This window comes from Eptatretus burgeri, chromosome 13, assembly GCF_056783735.1.
Source record: "Eptatretus burgeri isolate ZD-2024b chromosome 13, Ebu_testis_v1, whole genome shotgun sequence".
Taxonomy (NCBI): domain Eukaryota; kingdom Metazoa; phylum Chordata; class Myxini; order Myxiniformes; family Myxinidae; genus Eptatretus; species Eptatretus burgeri.
The window spans coordinates 72,854,329-72,875,264 of NC_140973.1; the positions used below are offsets into that span (position 1 = coordinate 72,854,329).

The following is a 20,936-nucleotide window of genomic DNA, read 5'->3' on the forward strand; positions in this document are numbered from 1 at the left end:
GCCCCCGTCTCTTCATCCCCTGCCCCCGCCTCTTCACTCCTCGCCCCTGTCTCTTCATCCCCCCCCCCGCCTCTTCACTCCCTGCCTCCGTCTCTTCATCCCCACCCCCGTCTCTTCATCCCCCGCCCCCGTCTCTTCACTCCTCGCCCCCGTCTCAACGAAAAGTGTTTATTCTGCTTCAGAGTTGAAAGTTGACTGTTGCCACTATGTGCTATGCACTCTTTCAGGTACGAAGTCTCTTTCAGTCCAGGTCACAGTACTGAGAAAAACGTGACGCGACCGCGAGGAGGAGCACAAAATTGGTCCTTCAGTATTAATATATAGAAGATACAATGTTTCTTGTTACATTTTTTGTGTGAAATTCACATTCTGAGGTAGTCAGCATGTGCAGAAGAGGGTTTTACATTGCAGACGCTATTTTCGAGGAGTGGAATTACACCTCTCAGCGGTAACGGTCTGTCGACGACAGACATAATGACGTCAGCGAATGACCGATGATGTCATGACGTCCTGACGCCTCTCAGCGGTGACGTCACACGTCGCCATGTAAACGAATGTAAAACGAAAAGTGTTTATTCTGCTTCAGAGTTGAAGTTTGTCTATTGCCACTATGTGGGATGCACTCTTACAGGTACGAAGTTTCTTTCAGTCCAGGTCACAGTACCGAGAAAAACGTGACGCGACCGCTAGGAGGAGCACAATATTGGTCCTTCAGTATTAATATATAGATGGTTTTTATAACCATGGTTATAACAATAATGAACAAAGAAAATGTTAATAAAATATGACTTACAGATGATTATTATATCATTATACGGTACAATATACATGCGGTCATTTTTGCAAGTGTGTCGAATGCATAAGTCATAATTCGGAAACCGGGAAGTCGGAAGTCATTGTCTTCAATTGACTGTAGTATTAATTTCTCATTCTCCAGCAAATTCCGTTGGTCCCATGTCAATCGGCTGAACTTGAAAAATTAACGTTACGAAATCAGGTGATGACGTCATAATTCGGAAACCGGAAGTCGGAAGTACAATTCTTTTACATCGGGACACTCCCAGGTACATGTTCTGTCAGCATGTGAAGTTTGGTGAGGATCAGTGCAGTACTTTTCGCGTGCATAGGTCACAGAGAAACAGACACACAGACACACTTTCAACTATATATATATATATATATATATATATATATATATATATATATATATATATATATATATATATATATATATATATATATATATATATATATGTTTGGTGAGGTGTCACTCTCCCAACCTCCCTAAGACGGTGTCAATCAATAATAACTATAACAAGAGCGAAAATTGCTCTGCAATACATGTTCCCTACTGATGTGATATTTTTTTGTCCAAAAAGGGCATAACTCCATTAAAAAAACAAAAAACATGACGAAACGCCCTGAAACTCAAACTTGTTTTGTAACTTGTCATTATAAAACTGTGTACCTCGTTTCAGTTGAATATGTTAAAGGGTACGGGAAAAAAAAAAGTCTGAAAAACCACAGGTGGGACGGACAGGCAGACGGAGAGCAAACCTACAGGCCCCCTCCGGTGATACCGGTAGGGGACTAATAAGTTAAAGAATATGGATGCATATCTTCACTATGATGACAAATTTGTGTTTGACATCGTCATTTGAAAAAGCTGGGCATTGATTCAAGTCGACTCATTCTTTTGCACCCCACTGTATACATACACGAACCCTTCATAAATATATTTTGGGTTCTACTATCTTCCCTTCAGCCTTTGAAAGTACCAGATGATTAAAGGTTCTAATTGCTTGCTTGATGATCCCCAAGCTTCTTCGATTCAATTGCTCGATAGATCCTGGAGTGGATCTTCAGATGTTTGTCGAGTACCGATTTTCGACTGAAGGCCTTGCCACATTCTGTGCATTCGAATGGTTTTTCACCAGAATGGCAGTTTTGATGGATGTCCAGGACAGTTGATCGCGAAAAACTTTTCCCACACACTGTGCATTTAAAAGGCTTTTCTCCTGTGTGGCACCGGATATGCGTCGTCAAAGCCGATTTCTCATGGTAAGCCTTGCCGCATTCAACACACTTGAACGGACGTTCCCCAGAATGGAACCTTTGATGGACTACCAGTTCCCACTTCCGGCAAAATGTTTTACTGCATTCTTCACACTTGAAAGGCTTTTTCTTGATGGTATCTCCTCTGATATGGCACAAGCTGTGAGACTTGAGGCCCGATTTCTCGCGGAATGCCTTCCCGCATTCGCTACATGAAAATGGACGTTCATTTGAATGGAACTTCAGATGCCTTGTAAGGCCCGATTTAATCTGAAATCCTTTACCACAAACTGTACACTTGAACAGCATGCTGCACTGGCTGTCTATGTGGCACTTGACATGCCTCAAAAATCGAGACTTGTACATGAACATCTTTCCGCAATCATTGCACTTGTGAGGACCTTTGTGCATTTTACTCCTGTGATGAGCATCCAAGCTGGTTTTATGTGCAAAAGACTTCCCGCACTCCTTGCATTCATAAGGCTTTTCACCAGTGTGTGTACGGAGATGAACCGCCAGACAGGATCGGTCTGCAAATGCCTTCCCACATTCTTTGCACTCCCAAGGCCGTTCGCCGGTGTGGCTCTTGTAATGGGCGGCTCGGCTGGACTTGTGCGTGAAGGCCCTCCCACAAAATGTACAAACATACGGCTTTTCGCCCGTGTGAGTCCTGCGATGAATAACGAGGCTCGATCTGTACTTGAAAGCTTTTCCGCACTCGAAGCAATCAAATGGCCTCTCCCCAGAGTGGCACCGGAGGTGCGTGAGCAGGCTGGCCCTGGTCGTACAGATCCTGCCACAAGATAAACACTTGTGACCTTTTTTCCAGTCTGTGTCCTCCGATAACCTTGCGCCCGTCCGTATTAGCCGAGCCTCTGATGGTTTGCAGTAAAGGTGACAGCTTTGCACCTCCTTCGCAATGCTTGGTGTCCCATCTTGTTGGAGGCTCACGTCGCTTTCTGGACAGTTCAACTGAATTTTCAACTCTGTACATGCAAGCGCACACAGACAGAATTGAAAAAGGGGATCAACACCAATATGATAGTGCTACTAACCGAATCAATGCAAACCCAGCAGCCAATGGCATGATTAAACTCCATATAATTAAATTTAAAATCAGCTTTACCCCTTGTATTGTACTTACGTATCATCTTGCACATGGCACCCAAAAACAAACACCAATACCGCCACTCCTCACTTAACGACCAAGTTCCGTTCCTACGACTCGGTCATTAAGCAAATTGGTCGATAAGCGAGGATATATTTTTAAATGTTTATCCAGTAGTGTACTGTATACTGTAATAAACAGAAGAGAGGAAATCAGCTCTAATATACATTACTTCGGTTTGCATACTGTAAATACAGGTAATCGATTTTATTGATTCTGAATAAAGAAAAGGTCTAAAGGAAACTCCAACTTGATAACTTTGTTTTAATTTGCATAACTCTTACATATTACAGAACATAAAAATACAATCAGCAAAAATTATAAAAATGATGTCCCAAAAAACATTAAAGTTATAAAAAAAATAAAAAAATTCAGATTAACATTTTAGTCATTGAATCCTTCAAAGTGTGGTAGTGGTCGTGAAATGGAAGGACTTGAGATGGCGAGGAAATGACGCTGAGATGCCAGGCTGCTGTTTCCACAACCAAAGTTATCGTACAGCGTGCGATACCCGACTGGTCGGAGAGCTGGTCCTAAGTCCGAGCGGTCGTTAAACAGGTAGGTCGTTAAGTGAGGAGTGCCTGTATTACGATCTAATGACAGTTGGTGTATTCCCTTCAAATGTTTTAAATATTTTTATGGCGATTTGCATTCCTGGAAGTGGTGGGCTGACAGGATGGCCTGGAGGTACGCACACTCTCATCTGAGCTGTCTCGCCCTGGTTTGAATCCCGCCTCAACTATAAACTGTCATTCTGGTGTTTCACAGACAGGGGGATTTATCAATATATGTGCCGCATTTGTTCGTGGATGTTAAACATCATATGTTCTCCTTTGTGAAGTGTAGGCGAGCTATCGCCGGCACCATGGCCAAATTACAACTCCTGCCCTAACCTACAGAGAGCATTGCATCAGCGGCACAACCATGCCCTCAGCCAATGATGCTACCCCACAACCTTGTGCTGCTATGTACGCATGAACGAACTGGAGGGGTGCACAAACACAAACTAGTGTTGGTCATGTGTATTTGTGTCATCGTATCGACAATGCGGTAACCTAGAAGACAATGGTCTTCAAAAAAACAGTTGTTTTTTTGAAACCAAAATGAGCATCCAATTAGCCGTTGCACAACTGCCGATTGCAGTAACACAGCGACAGATGGCGTGTTCCTCCAACATTTATCAACAAATGACTAGCATTATTTTGACAATCGTTCAAACCACACAACTTGGTTTCAAAGCAATTGCTTTCCCTCTGGGCAATTGAGTTCACCATCTTGAAAAGTTAATCATAACCATGTGAATATCAGGTTTATGATCGATAACACTGGGGAACAAAGTTTTTGTTGCATTGATACCAGCACTTGATCTTACCTAATTTGAGTGTGCTGATTTCAAATCTGATGTTAGTTTCTCTCTGTAAGCTCTAGATTTTTTGCAATCCACCATTATCAAGATTTATTTGGTAAGTTACAATTTGTATTAAAAGAAAATTTATATTAAACATATATTTTGCAATTAAACATTTTCAACATTTATTTGGTAAGTTACAATTTGAATTAAAAGCAAATTTAAATTAATATATATTTCGACATAAAGACGATAGGTGATTCGGAACAATTGATGAGGATGGAATGCAAATTTCAATTAGGTCCTATTCAGGCAAGAATTTGCACTTGTAGCTCTTGCGTTTGTGGACTGCCACAGGGCAATCTCGTTTGATGCTCCAGCAGAAGTCTGCCATCATATTTTTGTCCCATCGCCGTTGGTAGCACTCTTCCACCGTCATGAGGTCCTGATGGAAGCGCTCTCCCTGTTCTTCACTTACAGCCCCAAGGTTCTCAGGGAATTGATCAAAGTGATTATTCAGGAAATGGAGCTTGACACTCATGTTGCACCCAAGATCGTGAAAAGCCAACAGCATTCTAGTAACCAGAAACTCATAGTTATCTGCCTTTTTGTTACCAAGAAAGTTTTGTATAACTGTGACGAATGACAGCCATGCTGTCTTCTCATTGTCATTCATCTTCCTTACAAATTCCTCATCACGTACAAGGGCACAAATTTGAGGTCCATCGAACACACCTGATTTGATCTTCTCGAAAGACAAAGCAGGAAAAGCAGAAACTATATGTTGAAAACATTCACCATCAGTACTCAATGCTTTCATGAACTGTTTCATCAAGCCGAGCTTGATATGGAGTGGGGAAAAAATTATCTTCTCTCGGCTGATGATTGGGTCATTCACAATGTTTGGCATGCCTGCTTCCAGAGTTTCATGGATGGGCCACTCCTTCTGGATCCAGTGTTTCTCTCAAGCTCGGCTGTCCCACATGCAGAGATGGCATGGAAACTTTGTGAAGCCTTTCTGTTGAACAAGGAGAACGTTGACCATTTTCAGGTCCACACAAATGATCGTTGTGCTCGTGATACTTGAGCAAGTCAATGACCATTTTTATGTCATTATGTTCTTCTCGTAAATGCACTGAGTGACCAACTGGAACCACTCCATAAACATTGCCATTGTGCAAGAGAATACACTTGAGGCTGCGCTTTGAGGTATCCAGAAATAATCGCCATTCTGTTGGATTATACGAAGTAACACCTAATTGCCTGAGAAGACTTGAGATATCATGGCAGTAAACAAACTGCTTGTCTTCTGAGAAAAAGGCGACAAAGATCTGGTCCCGCTTTCGGAAATATGAAACATTTGCAGAGTGGTCAAGTAGATTTTTTTCTTGCAGCCTGGAGGCTAATACCTCAGCTGCTTTCTTGGAGAGCCTGAAATCACGCACTAAGTCATTCAATTCCGGTTGGCTAAACTGCTGAGGGGCTGATGACTGTTTGGTATCAGATGAGGAGGCTTCGGATTCTGAAACCATTTCTTGAAGCCCGTCATCACGACCCTCGTGCTCTTGCTGATCATGTTCATTGCCTTCATCTTCAGATAATACAAAACCATTAAAGACTGGAATGGGGAGTTCCTCAGAGTACGGAGTAGGTCGAATTGCTGAGGGAATACAGGGATAGGAGATCTTTTGCCGGTTTTTCTTGCTGACACCCTTTGTGTTGACGAGGCAAAAATAACATTCAGTTACGTTGTCCTTGGGTTCTCGCCAAACCATGGGAACTCCAAAAGGCAGACCCTTTCATTTTCCTTTTGTCCAGTCACGAAGCATTTCCTCACAATTATGACATACAAAATGAGGAGCCCATTTATTGTCTTGGTCGCCAAGTGGAACATCAAAACAGGCTTTATAGGCACACCTTACAAACGATGTTATATTGCGCTTTTGACGAAGTAGTGTGTAGCAGCCACATACATAACAGAATGCATCAGGATTATTTTCACATTTATGTCTTATTGAAGAAGCCATGATCAGATCTGAAACAAAGAAAAACATAAGGTTAAAGAATATATATCAATAAAGATAAAGAAAATTGATATCAAATAAATCGTTAGCAGCAAAACGAATACAGTCTATAGTTATTTAGCAGTTTAGGCATCGTATATTTCCACTAAAGTCTGAAATCGCACTCCTAGTTCTCAAGTTATCCCTTGTGCAAATAACAATGGGTGTCCTTTTTTGCAAAAATCGTAAGTTTCAAATTGCATGAAAACTAGAGCATGTAGAGGAAAACCGATTTCAGATTTGAAATCAGCGTTGAAAAAATACATAGAATCAGTTGAAAAATCTCATGCAACAGATAATAAGAAAAAAAATTGTTCCCCAGTGATAATTTAACATGTGGTTGGTTTATGCTGTCCTGGCATCTAAATACAACAATGATCAAACGAGGAATGGGAGAGAAAGAGGCATCAAAAATTATTTTGAGTTTCAGAAAGCAAACATCAACTGTAACATGACTGCAAAGGAAGAACGCAATTGCCATGCTTCAGTAGCAACAGACCGTCACTGTGGCTTTGGTTAGGATCTGTTTGTCGTCTTTATTGTCAATGGTGTTGTCATTTGCCAAAAGGATCTTCTTCAACGTTGGTTCAAAGCCTTCCACTCTCAGGATTGTGCAAATCAGTACGTTTATTCGAAAGTTATGCTTTAGCTAGTAAGCACCCTTTGACATTAAAAGGCAAAACAAAGATGACCGATGGCAATCGATATGTTTATCATCATTGTTATACTTAACAAAGCATTGGTGCTGCAAAGGCAGTCTCTTTGCAAGGGTCATGCTGGGCGTTTTGGTTATGCTGGTTTGGTTTTGTCGCCAGTTGGTATTCCGTTGCTTTCCCAGCAATCACTGCAGGAATTTTGAATTTGTTCAGGGTGCCGGCAATAACTCGCCTATTCTTCATGAAATATACAATGGGATCTTTAACGTCCAATAATGCTGGAAGACAAAGCTCAATCTTACGGCCATCCGAGGGACGGCTTACATGTTGATGAATCGCCCTCTTTGCGAAACACCATGGTGACAGTTTATAGCTAGGCTGAGATTTGAACAGTTTATATCTAGACAGCTCAAAGGTGAGTACACATACCTCTAAGATATGATACACATGCCAATATGACCTAATTATCCACCCCTCCTCCCACCATAACAACAATGCGTACACACACCCGGTCTCCTCCCCCAACTCCTTCTACCACCACCAAACACGTATCACTGCAGCATCAAACATGCAACAGCTTCAGAAAAAGCTCACCCGTTTCAAAGAGAGGGACACAGTCCTGCTGAAAACCGGATGATTGAGACACAATCTCACAGCCACTGCCAGAAGCTTCTTTCAAAGTACGAGAAAAACTCGATCCACGTTCATCATCGATCCTCTCTGTGGGGAAGATATCAAATGACTATAAATGCCAATCCAGCATGGTAACAACATTAGTCGCTGCTTCATAAAGCTTGATGTCCATTGGAGGACATTAAGCTGGCTATCTTACTAGAAATCGATTTAGATCCTTCACAGGAAATGAGCCTTGAGGAAAACACCAACATTTTGGAAAAAGTCAAATTCTGAATCTGATGTACCATACCTAGTTACAGTGTCGGTTCTGCCAAAGCAGTTTCATGGAAATGGTTATACTCAGTTGGTTGCCGTTGCATTTCCAAGAGTCAAGGAAGGAATTTGGAAATTGCTCATGGTGTCGGCAATAGCTCGCCTACTTTTCACGAAGGACTCCAGGTGTTCTTTAACGTCCACCAACTAACGCCGGCAGACAGGAATCCCAGTTTAACTACATCTGAGGGACGGCACACACATTGATGACTCACCCTGCCTGTTAAACACCAGTATGATAGTTTATAGCTGCATCGGGAGTCAAACCCCAACTAGACGGCTTCATCTCACATTGAAGTTCACATTTGAGATGAAGCAATCAAATGTACTCCCCTTTCTAGATATATTAGTCAAGAAGACTGAGGATGGATTATTGGCTCCAATCTACCCCAAGTTTACCTTCACTAGGCAGTACACACGGTGGGACTCTTTCTGCTCAACATTCTAAAAGATTGCCCTTATGAACAACCTTGGTAATAGAGCGTGAGGCATCTGTTGACCCTGTCGACTTGCTGCTGAAATTGAACGCATCAAAACCATTCTGCATGACAACAGCAGCACTGAGTGACTCACCTGTGGATTCATACAGCGCAAAATCGCCATTCGGTCTGAGGATACTTTATTTGGAGCAGAGAAGTATCCAGTTTACCTTAAGCTGCCATGGAGAGGTAAAATCTCAAAAATTTGAACAACAGGTGAAACGGGCAATTTCACAGTGTTACAACTAGAGTGATTCTTAAACCTACAAATTGCTCCCCTCAGTACAGAAAGATGTGCCCCCATCCATACATCCATCCATTGGGGACCATACTCTGTGCAGAGCGTTGTTGCTGCCTAAGCAGTCTCCTTGGCTATTGGGCACAATCCTGGATGGGTCACCACTCCGACACAGGATGCCAGCATGCTGGCACTCATTTTGCCGACCTTGGAAGGATAACAGGCTGAGTTAACCCCACCTGGTATTAATTCAACAGCGAAGCAGGATTTGAACTCAGGACCCTAGGATCCAAAGCCCACCACCCAAACTATTAAGCCAACACCAGGCATAGTAGAAGGAAGGGGAGAAGAAAAGTAAATCATCAGTTGCTTTGCTGTGCTATGTATCATGCTGCATCGGAGTGTTGGGTTTACGACGATTTTTTTTCTTCGACTTAGAAGTAAACAACTTTGGAGCTGCCTTCTGGGTCTGCTTCCAGACAGATCCAGCAAAGAACCTTAGGGTTTTGTGACATTCAATTAATTATTAAAAAAAAAAAATTTATATAAACAATAACGTTCATTGAACACAAAATAACCTTGCACAAACCCCATTTTAATCAATGCAATCAAGTTATGGCCACCACCCCCTACCCACAAAGGCTCTCTTCAAGCATCCCCCACCCCATTCACAACAATCCCCAAATGCTTCATTACCTTCAGGGTCCATTTTCACCACCAGAACCAAATCTGCAGAAAAAAAAATAAAAACCAAGATGGTGTTAAGGGGTGGGTACGAGTTAAAACATAGGAGAGCAAAGGAAGGACGATAAAAGGTGAGACAATGACAAGAACACGAGGAAAAGAATGAAAAACACAGTGGTGGTGAGAGGAAGGTGATGTTGGACGATTACGACACTGAAGCACGAGAATAAAAGTTTGCATCACGACAGCAAGACCTGGACCCGGATCTGACGTCACAACAAATACACAGTACATTCACAATGCATTATATACCGTGCACACAGTCGATGGATAAAGCTCTCAGACGATGTACAGAAAGATTGAGAAGAAACAAAACAAATTCAAACCGAACAAGAATGGCACTCGAGAGGGCACACAACTCCGCCAGGTCGAACAGTTTACGCTTTGTATCCCCACCGATAGGCTGGATATGGATTCAGACCTCAACCAAAAATCTAATCTGCTCGTTCTCTTCACTTAACCGACTCATCCACCAAGTTTTGTCCGAATCCATCCAAAACTTTTGGAGCCATCATGCCATGTACTGTATTTGGCCTCATCTCTCAACGGTGAAGAATCACTTTTAAAAAACATTTGAGGATGTGGATCCAGATCTTCAGAGCTACATCGAATCAACTCGGCCTTTTCTCATACCCAACATGTCCACCAGATTTTGACTGAATCCACCCACAACTTTTTGAGATATCCTGCTCACAGACAGACAGACAGACAGACAGACACAGTCAGGGGGTGAAAACATAACCTCCGTCCACCTTCAGTGGTGGAGGTAATGAAGTGAATAACAGTGATAGAAGAGAGAGAACTACAAAATGGGATCCTAGGTCAGAGAGCTTCAAGGCATGCATAACCGCCTTTGAGTTGGCGAGCCTGGATTCAAACCTGGAACTTCTAGGGTGGAGAGATTTTGCCTCCGATCTTCCAGATTCTATCAATGCAACTTCCCATTCACCTTGTTTGTTGGACAATGCAACGGCATTGTTCACTCCCTCGGCCACACCCATCACCTTTGGAATCGTTTCGTTGCTCGCAATCTTCATCACACCTGTACAAAGAGCAGGTAAGCACATGCATCCTGTGCATTACAGATCTCTCGTATTCATAGATTTTGTGTTCTATTTGCCAAGGAGGCAGAACGATTCACACGAAATCTTACCCCCACTCCCACAACTACTCCATTTCGATTTACACATTGAGGAGCATAATGTTCGTTCTTCATCAACAGGGTAGGGCAGGAGACCCTTCACACAATTTGACCCAAAGAAACAATTATGGAGATGGTGGGATTCGGACAAGATGCATATGTCAGGTTAATGGTAGGGAGGGAATGAGTGGAGGGAATGAGTAGAGGGGAATTAGTAGAGGGAATGAGTAGAGGGAATGAGTAGAAGGGAATGAGTATAAGGGAATAAGTGGAGGAAATGAGTGGAAGGGAATGAGTAGGGGGAAATGAGTGGGGGAAAAGAGTGAAGGGAATGCGTGGAGGGAATGAGTGGAGGGAATGAGTGGAGGGGATGGGTAGAAAGGAATGAGTGGGGGGGATGAGTGGAGGGAATGAGTGGGGGGATGAGTAGAAGGGAATGGGTGGAAGGGAATGAGTAGAAGGGAATGAGTGGAAGGGAATGAGTGAAGGGAATGAGTGGAGGGAATGAGAGAAGGGAAAGAGTAGAGGGAATGAGTAGAGGGAATGAGTGGAGGAATGAGTGGAGGGGATAAGTAGAGGAAATGAGTGGAGGGAATGAGGAGGGAATGAGAAGGGAATGAGTGGCGGGAATGAGTGAGGGAATGAGTAGAGGGAATGAGTAGAGGGAATGAGTAGAAGGGAATGAGTGGGAGGAATGAGTAGAAGGGAATGAGTAAGGGAATGAGTAGAGGGAATGAGTAGAGGGAATGAGTAGAGGGAATGAGTGGCGGGAATGAGTAGAAGGGAAGATGAGGGTTTGAAAATTCCATCATGTTTGGAATGAGTGAAAAGATTACCTCAGCCAGGTTGAACAGTTTACGATTGGTATCCCACCGACAGGCCAGACCTGAACCAAAATCGAATCGGCTCGTTCTTGTCACCAACCAACTCATCCGCAAAGTTTTGTCACATTATATAATCCGTTCACAACTTTTTGAGCTAATGTATGTAAAAAGGGTTGTGATGTATTCTTTGCGAATTGCCAGTGGCTGAAAAGTCCCATGTTTCACGTGAACGATTTTATATATATATATATATATATATATATATATATATATATATATATATATATAAATATAAATATAAATATATATATATATATATAAATATAAATATATATATATATATAAATATAAATATATATATATATATATATATATAAATATATATATATATATATATTGTGCCAAGTCGCATTCTCTCTTAGGCGGTGTATAAGCATAGCATTTTCCATCGTAGCCGATCTCCCCCAATGCACGTTATTTGGCCGATATGAATGTTATTAAAGGTGCGAATATTTTTTTTTTTTACGTAGTTGCGAAGATGTTAAACAATTAACGGACATTAATCAATCTGCCAAAAAAATAATTAAAACTAAACAGAGTTCCATGCAATTCACAGTTATGTTTTTTTTTTTTTTATTAACCACCGATGAGGGATTGGGGGGTTTCATGGACGGTTCGTTCGTTATTTTTCTCAATATACCTGCATGCTATGAATATAATGATAATCCGTTCGGAACATACCAGTCGGTCGGAGTCTGAAAAAGACAAAGGCCGATTTTAATGGAAATGGAGAAGAAAACAGCCCGAATCAAATGTACTTCCGTTCAGTGAGACTGAAAAGGATGAGAGGACGACCCAAACTGCCTTATTTACCTCAGAAAAATATAAAAAATCACCAAAGAAACGATTAAATAGTCTGCAAATACGAAAAAAATAAAAACAAAAACCACCACGTGACGATTAAACAACCACACATAAACCCCGCCCCCCTCCGCCAACTAGCCAATCACAAAGCCCTCTCGGCAGTCAGAGATAACGTTTATAATTACCTCACAGATTACCGATTAATAACACCAAGTAAAACGCATATTACATTTTGCATGTTTAAACTCGCTTGTTTGCAAGATGGTTAAAACTTGTAGAGCGCTCGCCAAGTGGCTTAAGCATTCAAGCAAGCGCTCCATTCGAAACCGTTGGTAAGGAACGATTGGCTTGGCATGCGCTAGCTTGCTGCTTGGTAACTGAACCCACCCTGAAACACCGGTTTAATCAGATGATGATGCGATTGATTCACTCTGGTCTAACCTCCGACAAGACGTTAAAAAAGCAAGCAACGACGAAGGTTGGAAAACTTCAGGGTTTCTCAGGTACCTTCGGAGCACCTCTATCACCTGAGTGACAACCTCGAGCCGTGAATCCTTCATCTATCTATAATTCCAGCAATCTCTGTGGGTCTGTTTCTATGTATCGACCATTGTTTCTCGAAAACCACTGGTCCGATCGAATTGAAACTTGCCAGGAATATTGCCGGGGCCGCGCGGATGTGCCTTTACAAGGTTTGATATTAATCGGACGAGCGGTTCCCAAGTTACGGACATTTATCTGTCAACCAATGACAGGACACGGTGCTATGACGTCACAATTCTTTTTATTTTTTTATATATACCAGTGCGGGCCCGTAGGTGCGTGCCAGCATGTGCAGCTTCGTTCCTTCGCTTTCGTAAACGACGACTGGATTGGGGCATTTTTTCAATTAGATCAGACCAACCGTATCATAAATGGCCATAACTTGGGAAACACCTGGGAAACATACTCAGGTCCCCAGCGTCAATTGTGACATCATATGAAACGAAAAAGAAGAAGAATTGTGATGCCCCTCTCTCTCGCTCCCCCCAAGTCTCGCCCCTCTTTTCTCTCCCCCTCTTCTCTCGCCCCCACTCATCCCCTCTCTCGCCCCCACTCTCACCACCTCGTCTCTCCCCCTCTCTTGAACTGTGACGCCCCTCTCTCTCACCCCTCTCTCCCGCCTCCCTCACCCTCCTCTCTCCCTACTCCTCTCTCCTCTCTTGAATTGTGACGCCCCCTCTCTCTCACCCCTCTCTCCCCTCCCTCTCGCTCCTCTCTCGCCCCCACTCTCAAACCTTAATATCAAGCCTTGAAAAGGCATATCCGCGAGTCCCCAGCAATATTCCTGGCAAGTTTCAATCAGATCGGACCATCAATTGTGCAAAAAAAAAAAAAAAAAAAACATTAATTGTGACGTCATTCGTGATGTCATAGCACCGTGTCTTGTCATTGGTCGACAGATAAATGGCCGTAAATTGGGAACCGCTCGTCCGATTGATATCAAACCTCGAAGAGGCACATCCGCGCGGCCCCGGCAATATTCCTGGCAAGTTTCATTCCGATCGGACTGCCGGTCGTCAAGAAACTGCGGTCACAGACAGACAGACAGACAGACAGACACACACGCACACAGAGATTGCTGGAATTATATATGTATATATATATATATATATATATATATATATATATATATATATATATATATATATATATATCTTGCCAAAACGAAGTTTTTGCAAGATATGTTAGTCAGCTTGTATGTTTTTTTTTTGTTTTTTTTGTTTGTTTGTTTGTTTGTCTGTAATCACATATAAAAAATTCTGCAGAGCACAGTTATCATTGGAAATTTTTGTAACTTCGCATATCAGAGGCCTATAGAGGTCCCTTTCAGTGCACAAAATTTTGAAGGTCAAGGTCAAAGGTCAAGGTCACTTTGTCGCAAATCAGGGAAGTCGACGAAACCCTTATTTTTTGAGTAATTTTGATCGGATCGTCTTCAAACTTCATGGGAATACAGTTCATGGTCTGGCGCTCAGCTGATTAATTTTTGGTGGCGATTGGCCTTGACCTTCACCTTCATGGTTAGCACCTGAGGTCAAACATATTTGACCCCAAGGTCAAATTTTCAAGTTTTAGGAATCATATCGTGTAGTACCTCAAATTGAACAGCTCGATGAGTGCTTTCTGGATATGTCAAGCTTGAGACATTATGACGTCATTTGGTGACGTTATGAGGCAAACGCATATTTTTCATGGTTACTCTGTAGAACGATTCTCATCGGAATCTCTCGTAGGCAGATATTCCTCAAGGAGTCGCTCCTGGTGGATAGCAGCTCTGTTCACCTCAGTGTGACCTTAAAGAAGTCACACGTGGTCACCTTTTGGCAAGATACGGGTCACCCTGCGGGTGACATTGTTTTTATTTTTAATATTGGTCCGATCTAATTGAAACAATGCCCCAATCCAGTCGTCGTTTACGAGAGCGAAGGAACGAAGCTGCACGTACGGGCACGCACCTTCGGGCATGCACTCGTCTATATACAATTCCAGCAATGTGTGTGTCTGTGTCTGTGTGTCTGTGTCTATATCTGTGACCGATGTTTCTCGACAACCACTGGTTCGATCTAATTGAAACTTGCCAGGTATATTGCTGGGGACCTGAGGATGTGCCTTTTCAAGGTTTGATATTAATCGGACAAGTGCTTCCCAAGTTATGGCCATTTATTTACCAACCAATGACAAGACACGTTGCTGCGTGGGCATGTGTTCCCCATTACGGGTTACGACGTACGGACTTCCGGATTGTGATGACTTCGTGTATTCTAATAATTTCTCGATTTCTTATGCGCATTTATAAACACAATGCCCCAAGTTATGATCGTTTTCATATTAGACGGTGCATAAATTTCGGTAACATCAGAGTGAGTTGGTATGCTCCGAACCAGGAAGTCTTTTTTTTTTTTTTTGCACGAACGTTTTTTTTTTTCTCTTCTCTTCTCTTTGTGTTTTTCCTTGCGAAGACATTGTGAAAAGGAAAAATACATTGGCGCTAATTGAATAATTGGTCATTAAAACTAAATTGCGAATAATCGTAATGGCAATATGCGAACTGCCGGGCCATGCACGTACGGGCACGTGAGAGCGAAGAAACGGCTTATGTGGTTGTTGTTTCTTGCTCGTGATTTTAATTTTTTTTACGGGCCCGTACTAGTCTATCTATAATTCCAGCAATCTCTGTGTGTCTGTGACCGCTGTTTCTCGACAACCACTGGTCCGATCTAATTGAAACTTGCCAGGAATATTGCTGGGGTCCTGTGGATGTGCCTTTTCAAGGTTTGATATTAATCGGACAAGCGGTTCCCAAGTTACGGCCATTTATTTGCCAACCAATGACAGGACACGGTGCTATGACATCAATCGTGATGTCACAATTCTTTTTTTTGCACGATTGACGTCACAATTCTTCTTCTTCTTCTTCGTTTGATATGACGTCACAATTGACACTAGGGACCTGAGTATGTGCCTCCACATCAGATCACTCTCAAGGTGGGTATGGAAAGGGCTTGTGTGGTTGTTTTACGCACATACGGGCATGCACTCGTTTATCTATAATTCCAGTGATCTCTCTATGTGTCTGTGTGTCTGTCTGCGACCGCTGTTTCTCGACAACCACTGGTCCGATCTCATTGAAACTTGCCAGGAATATTGCTGGGGCCCTGAGTGTGTGCCTTTTCAAGGTTTGATATTAATCGAACAAATGATTCCCAAGTTATGGCCATTTATTTACAAAACCAATGACAGGACACGGTGCTATGACATCACGATTGACGTCACAATTCTTCTTTTCTTTTCTTTTTGCACATACGGGCATGTACGTACGGGCCCGCACTAGTCAGTTTTAAACACGAGCAGATGAGATGGGCCGTGTGCACGAAAATGACCGGAACAATCTCAACACCCGACCGTATGTCCATTGTCCACCCCCCCCCCCCCGCAGAAATCCCTGCATTGAACCAGAGTTGTGTTGATCATCTGAGCCTGGGCAATGGCATTCCACACCTGAATCAGCTCCTGTTCCAGCTCATCGAGCGTCTGTGGCTGACTTGGCAAGATTTGAACTCGACAATCATTGATATCGCAGGGATATTCAATTGGATTTAAATCTGGTGAGATGGCATGCCAGGTTGTCAGGACATTAACAAGAGTATTCCTTGTTTAAATGGCTCTGTGATGAGGAACATTGCTGTGTTTCATGTGGAATGACTCATTTCGCCAATTTCAGAAGGAATGGCAGGCTGAGTCAACCGCACCTGGTGTTAATTCGGCAGCCAACGGTGCTCAAACTCGGGACCCCAAGATTCCAAGTCAGCCACCCTAACCCTAACCACTGAGCCAACACCAAGGCTCACATGTCACAGTGGTATCTCATTAATGTATCGATTTGCCGTCAGATTTCCAAGGATACGGATCAAGTTAGTGTGAAAGGTTTCAGCAATACCACCCCCCCCGCCCCCCACCATGGCACTTCAACGTCCAAAATTCATGGCTTCCTCAGCACAGACTGGGGCTATCTCTTAATGTGTCTTCTGTGAACCCGTGCACGGCAATCATGCCTTTCAAGGAGAAACCTAGATTCGTCACTGAACGTCTTGCCGACTTGCTGCCTTCATGTCCATTGGATGTGCTCCTTTGACCACTGTAAGTGTGCTTGGATGTGTGGCGGTTCACCTCTTGGATGCAGAACAGGACACCGAGCATGGGTCTGCGTCACTTCGATGCCTCAAGACGGTGATACCACTTATCCTGTGATGTCCCAGGAGTATGTTTGCAGGAGTTGGGGCAGCTTGAAACTGATCGCGTAGATTCGTCGTTAGAATGTATCGGTTCTGAGCAGGAGTCGTGATCCTGGGACATCCACTTCTTGGTATATCTCTTGTTCATCTAGTGGCTTGATATAATGTCTTCTGAGGTCATAAACAGCTCCTCTCCTCACATTAAAGAGCCTTGCAACATGGCTATTGGAAGACCCAGCTTGAAGATGTCCAATTATTTAATTCCTCACATTTTGACAGACATCCCATTGTCATTGGTTGTTAAACAATGTAATTAGTGTTTTTTGTTGACCCACATGCTGCTGTCATGGAAAAACTGTTTCAAATTTGCAAAGAATGCCTTGTGGCACCTTTAAAAACCTAAAGGTGTGTAACTTGCACATAATGAATGATAATTGCATATACGAGGTGTGTTCAAAAAGTATCCGACCTTTGTTCATAAAAAATACTCGTATCCAGATACAACAAACTTACACGAATCTCCTTCAAAGTAGTCCCCTTGGGCTGCCACACACTTCTCCCAACGGTTCTGCCACTGTCGGAAGCAGCGCTGGAACGTCTCTTTTGGGATGGCGCGCAGCTGGTCCATCGCATTCCACATGATGTCTTCTCTGGACTGAAATCTGGTCCCTTTCAGGGGCATTTTCAGCTTGGCGAAAAACTAGAAGTCACACGGAGCCATGTCGGGAGAGTAGGGAGCCTGACGAAGCACAGGTGTGTTGTGTTTGGCCAGGAAACTGTATCAAATGTGAAGAATGGGCGGGTGCGTTATCGTGATGGAGCTGCCAATTGACCGCTGCCCACAGGTCCGGCCGTTTGCGTCGCACAGCGTCACGAAGGTGACACAGTACCTCGTGGTAGTACTCTTTGGTGATGGTTGTGCCGTGTGGTGCATACTCGTGATGAACCACACCAATGGAGTCAAAGAAGACGGTCAGCATGTCTTTGACATTGCTGCGGACCTTCCTTGCTTTTTTTGGCCTCGGGGATGTTGGATGCTTCCATTGTGATGACTGGAACTTGGTTTCTGGGTCGTACCCATAAACCCAGGTCTCATCGCCAGTGATCACTGTGTTGAAGAAGTTGGGATTGCTGTTCACAGTCTCCAGCATGTCCTGTGTGATCTCCAAACGGAGTTGCTTCTGCTCGATCGTTAGCAGCTTTGGCACGAACTTCGCTGAGATTCTCCTTAAGCCCAAATCCTCAGTCACAATGGAATGAACGGATCCAATACTGACGCCCGCCTCGTCTGCAAGTTCTCTGATAGTGATTCGACAATGCTGCATCAGCAGGGTCCTCACTTGGTCAATGACGATCTCATTTCGGGATATTGAGGGCCTACCAGAACGTGCTTCACTTTCCACTGATGTTCGACCATCTTTGAAGCGGTTGTACCACTCTTTTATCTGTGTGGTGCCCATTGCTTCGTTCCCGAAGGCCTGTTGTATCTTGTGGATCGTTTCCACTTGGGAATCGCCAAGCTTTACACAAAATTTGATGCAGTAGCGTTGTTCAAGTTTTTCCACAATTTTGTCAAAAACGAAAATCCTACGGCGCTCACTAACACTTCCTCACTCATCGGCGGTCTATCGGCGACTGACAGCTTCTGCAGGCGGGAAAATATTCACGCATACGAATTAGGATCGCCTACATACGTGCACCAAACCACGCCTCCCTAGCTTCATTTGTTTACGCACGAAATATTAAGGTTGGATACTTTTTCAACACACCTCGTACACACACACACTCTCGTGTGTAGCCTTGAGGCTGATGGTTGCATCATTGGTTAGGGACACGACTATGCCGCGGATGCAGTGCCCCTATTACCAGTAAACTTGTGCTCATTTCGCTCAGGACGACAGGCTGAGTTAACCCCACCTGGTGTTAGTTAATTCAGCGGCCAACAGGGCTCAAACTCAGGACACTGGGATCTCAAGCCAGCCACCCTAACCGCTAAGCCAACACCAAGCTTGATCATTGCATGAGGAAATTACATTAAGTAGAAACTTCCAATCAAGTGTTCTACATCCCTCATGCCACAAAAAACCATGTGGAATGAACACTGCAACAACAGGTACATTATAAATTAACAACAGGTACATTATAAATCCTTCAACAGGTACATTATAAATTCTACCTGTTTGGTCTTTCTATGTTTGGTTGCACTTCATTATGTAAATCGATGGTGCCTTCATTGAAATGTTATTTTTGTCAACGTTTTATTTTTTTATTATACTTGTGGGTGAAAGTGTGGTTCGATGATGGGTAATGAAGGATGTCCATGCAGTTCGGGATGAATCTCCAATAAACTTCTGCAGCTTATGCACTGAGCTGACTGCTGATAGTGCTGGATCGCCTTAACCATGTCAGCCAGTGGAAGGATGCCATTTTTGTCAATTGTCTCGAAATGAACGGGGGAACCCCAGACTGACACTTGGCAGTGTTGATGATGATGCCATTACTGCGATAGGTGAGGGAGCAAGAGCTGTAAATTATGTTCATGCTTGTCAAGCATCTCAGTAGCTAGGAGAAGATCGTCGATGAATGTTAGTCCATGGGCCCAGGCCAGAAATTCCACTTGTCGGTACCATCTAAGGAAACCAATCCGAGTTATGATTTTTGAATTGGTGTGTATATATATATATTGTTGTGGTTGACGAAATTCGCAAACCACCATTCAGGTCCCTTAGGTGAGATATCTCTGTAAGTATATGTGTAGTTAGGCCCAAACCCGTTGTTTAGAGGGAATAAATGTCATTCATGCAGGCTGCGACCCTTTTAGATAGCCGTTTTTCTTTTACTATCTTTATTTTGGACCAGCCGCCATTACTTCCATTACTACCACCACCAACCACGTCTCAACAGCCATCACACAACAACCACCAGCCGCAACGCCGCTTCACAACAACAACAACAACGCCAACAGCCACGACCTTTACCGTCACAACTCGCTCTCGCAACCATCGCATCACCGTCATTCCCGCGCCGCTTGTGGGCACCGATACTGGACTCGTGCAGGGCGCGCACCGAGCAGGGGTGCGAAAACACCAGCCTTTCCGAAGCAATCGGATCAAAAACGACTCGCGTCCACTTCTGTTCCGTCCTATCAGTGAGCATGGGGCGATTTGGCCCCGCCTCCAGGTGCGTCGGAGTAATATCGCTATATGCAGATTCGCGGATCAAAAAGCATTCACGCCCACTTTTCTTCTGTCCAATGGGGAGCCAGCCAGAGGTAAAGGGTCGAAGGTGAAGGAGCGAGGCCACGGGGGCTATAAAGGGCCGCGTTCGCTCGCCAAAAAGGCAGTTAAGTTGAGTTGGGAGTTGGTGGAGTCGAGTTGAGTTGGGAGTTGGTGGAGTCGAGTTGAGTTGGGAAGAAGAAGCAGTAGTAGTCAGTCAAGTGGAGTTCGGAGTTGAGTTGGGAAGAGCCAGTCAAGAGAGGAGTCGGAGAAGGCAGTTGAGTTGGGAAGAAGAAGCAGTAGTAGTCAGTCAAGTGGAGTTCGGAGTTGAGTTGGGAAGAGCCAGTCAAGAGAGGAGTCGGAGAAGGCAGTTGGACGGAGCTGTGGAGAGTTGGAGAGGTGGCGGCGGCGAAGGCAG

The 20,936-nt window shown here is 43.6% G+C and overlaps 1 protein-coding gene across 2 annotated transcripts; it reads right to left on the reverse strand.

Annotated features, from left to right (window-relative positions):
• Positions 1 to 127: 127 nt before the first annotated feature.
• LOC147014756 (uncharacterized) lies at positions 128 to 12,637 on the reverse strand. Of its 2 annotated transcripts, none has more exons than XM_085852986.1 (5): positions 12,406 to 12,637; positions 10,649 to 10,741; positions 9,652 to 9,684; positions 7,885 to 8,010; positions 128 to 3,041 (listed from the first exon to the last, which is right to left on the reverse strand). In XM_085852986.1, the coding sequence occupies exons 2-5, from the start codon at positions 10,734 to 10,736 to the stop codon at positions 1,795 to 1,797; spliced, it is 1,494 nt and encodes a 497-aa protein (XP_085709112.1). In that variant the 5' UTR covers positions 10,737 to 10,741; positions 12,406 to 12,637; the 3' UTR covers positions 128 to 1,794. The 2 variants fall into 2 exon arrangements, with proteins under 2 accessions (XP_085709112.1, XP_085709113.1); XM_085852987.1 differs by lacking the exon at positions 12,406 to 12,637 and adding an exon at positions 11,677 to 11,858.
• Between the last annotated feature and the right edge of the window lie 8,299 nt (positions 12,638 to 20,936).

Coding starts and splice junctions, on each gene's coding strand:
- LOC147014756 (XM_085852986.1), bottom strand. CDS start 10,736: ATGAAGATTGCGAGCAACGAAACGATTCCAAAGGTGATGGGTGTGGCC. Junction 8,011..9,651: donor GGTGAAAATGGACCCTGAAG/GTAATGAAGCAT, acceptor TCTTCCCCACAG/AGAGGATCGATGATGAACGT. Junction 3,042..7,884: donor TGTCCCTCTCTTTGAAACGG/GTGAGCTTTTTC, acceptor TTGCATGTACAG/AGTTGAAAATTCAGTTGAAC.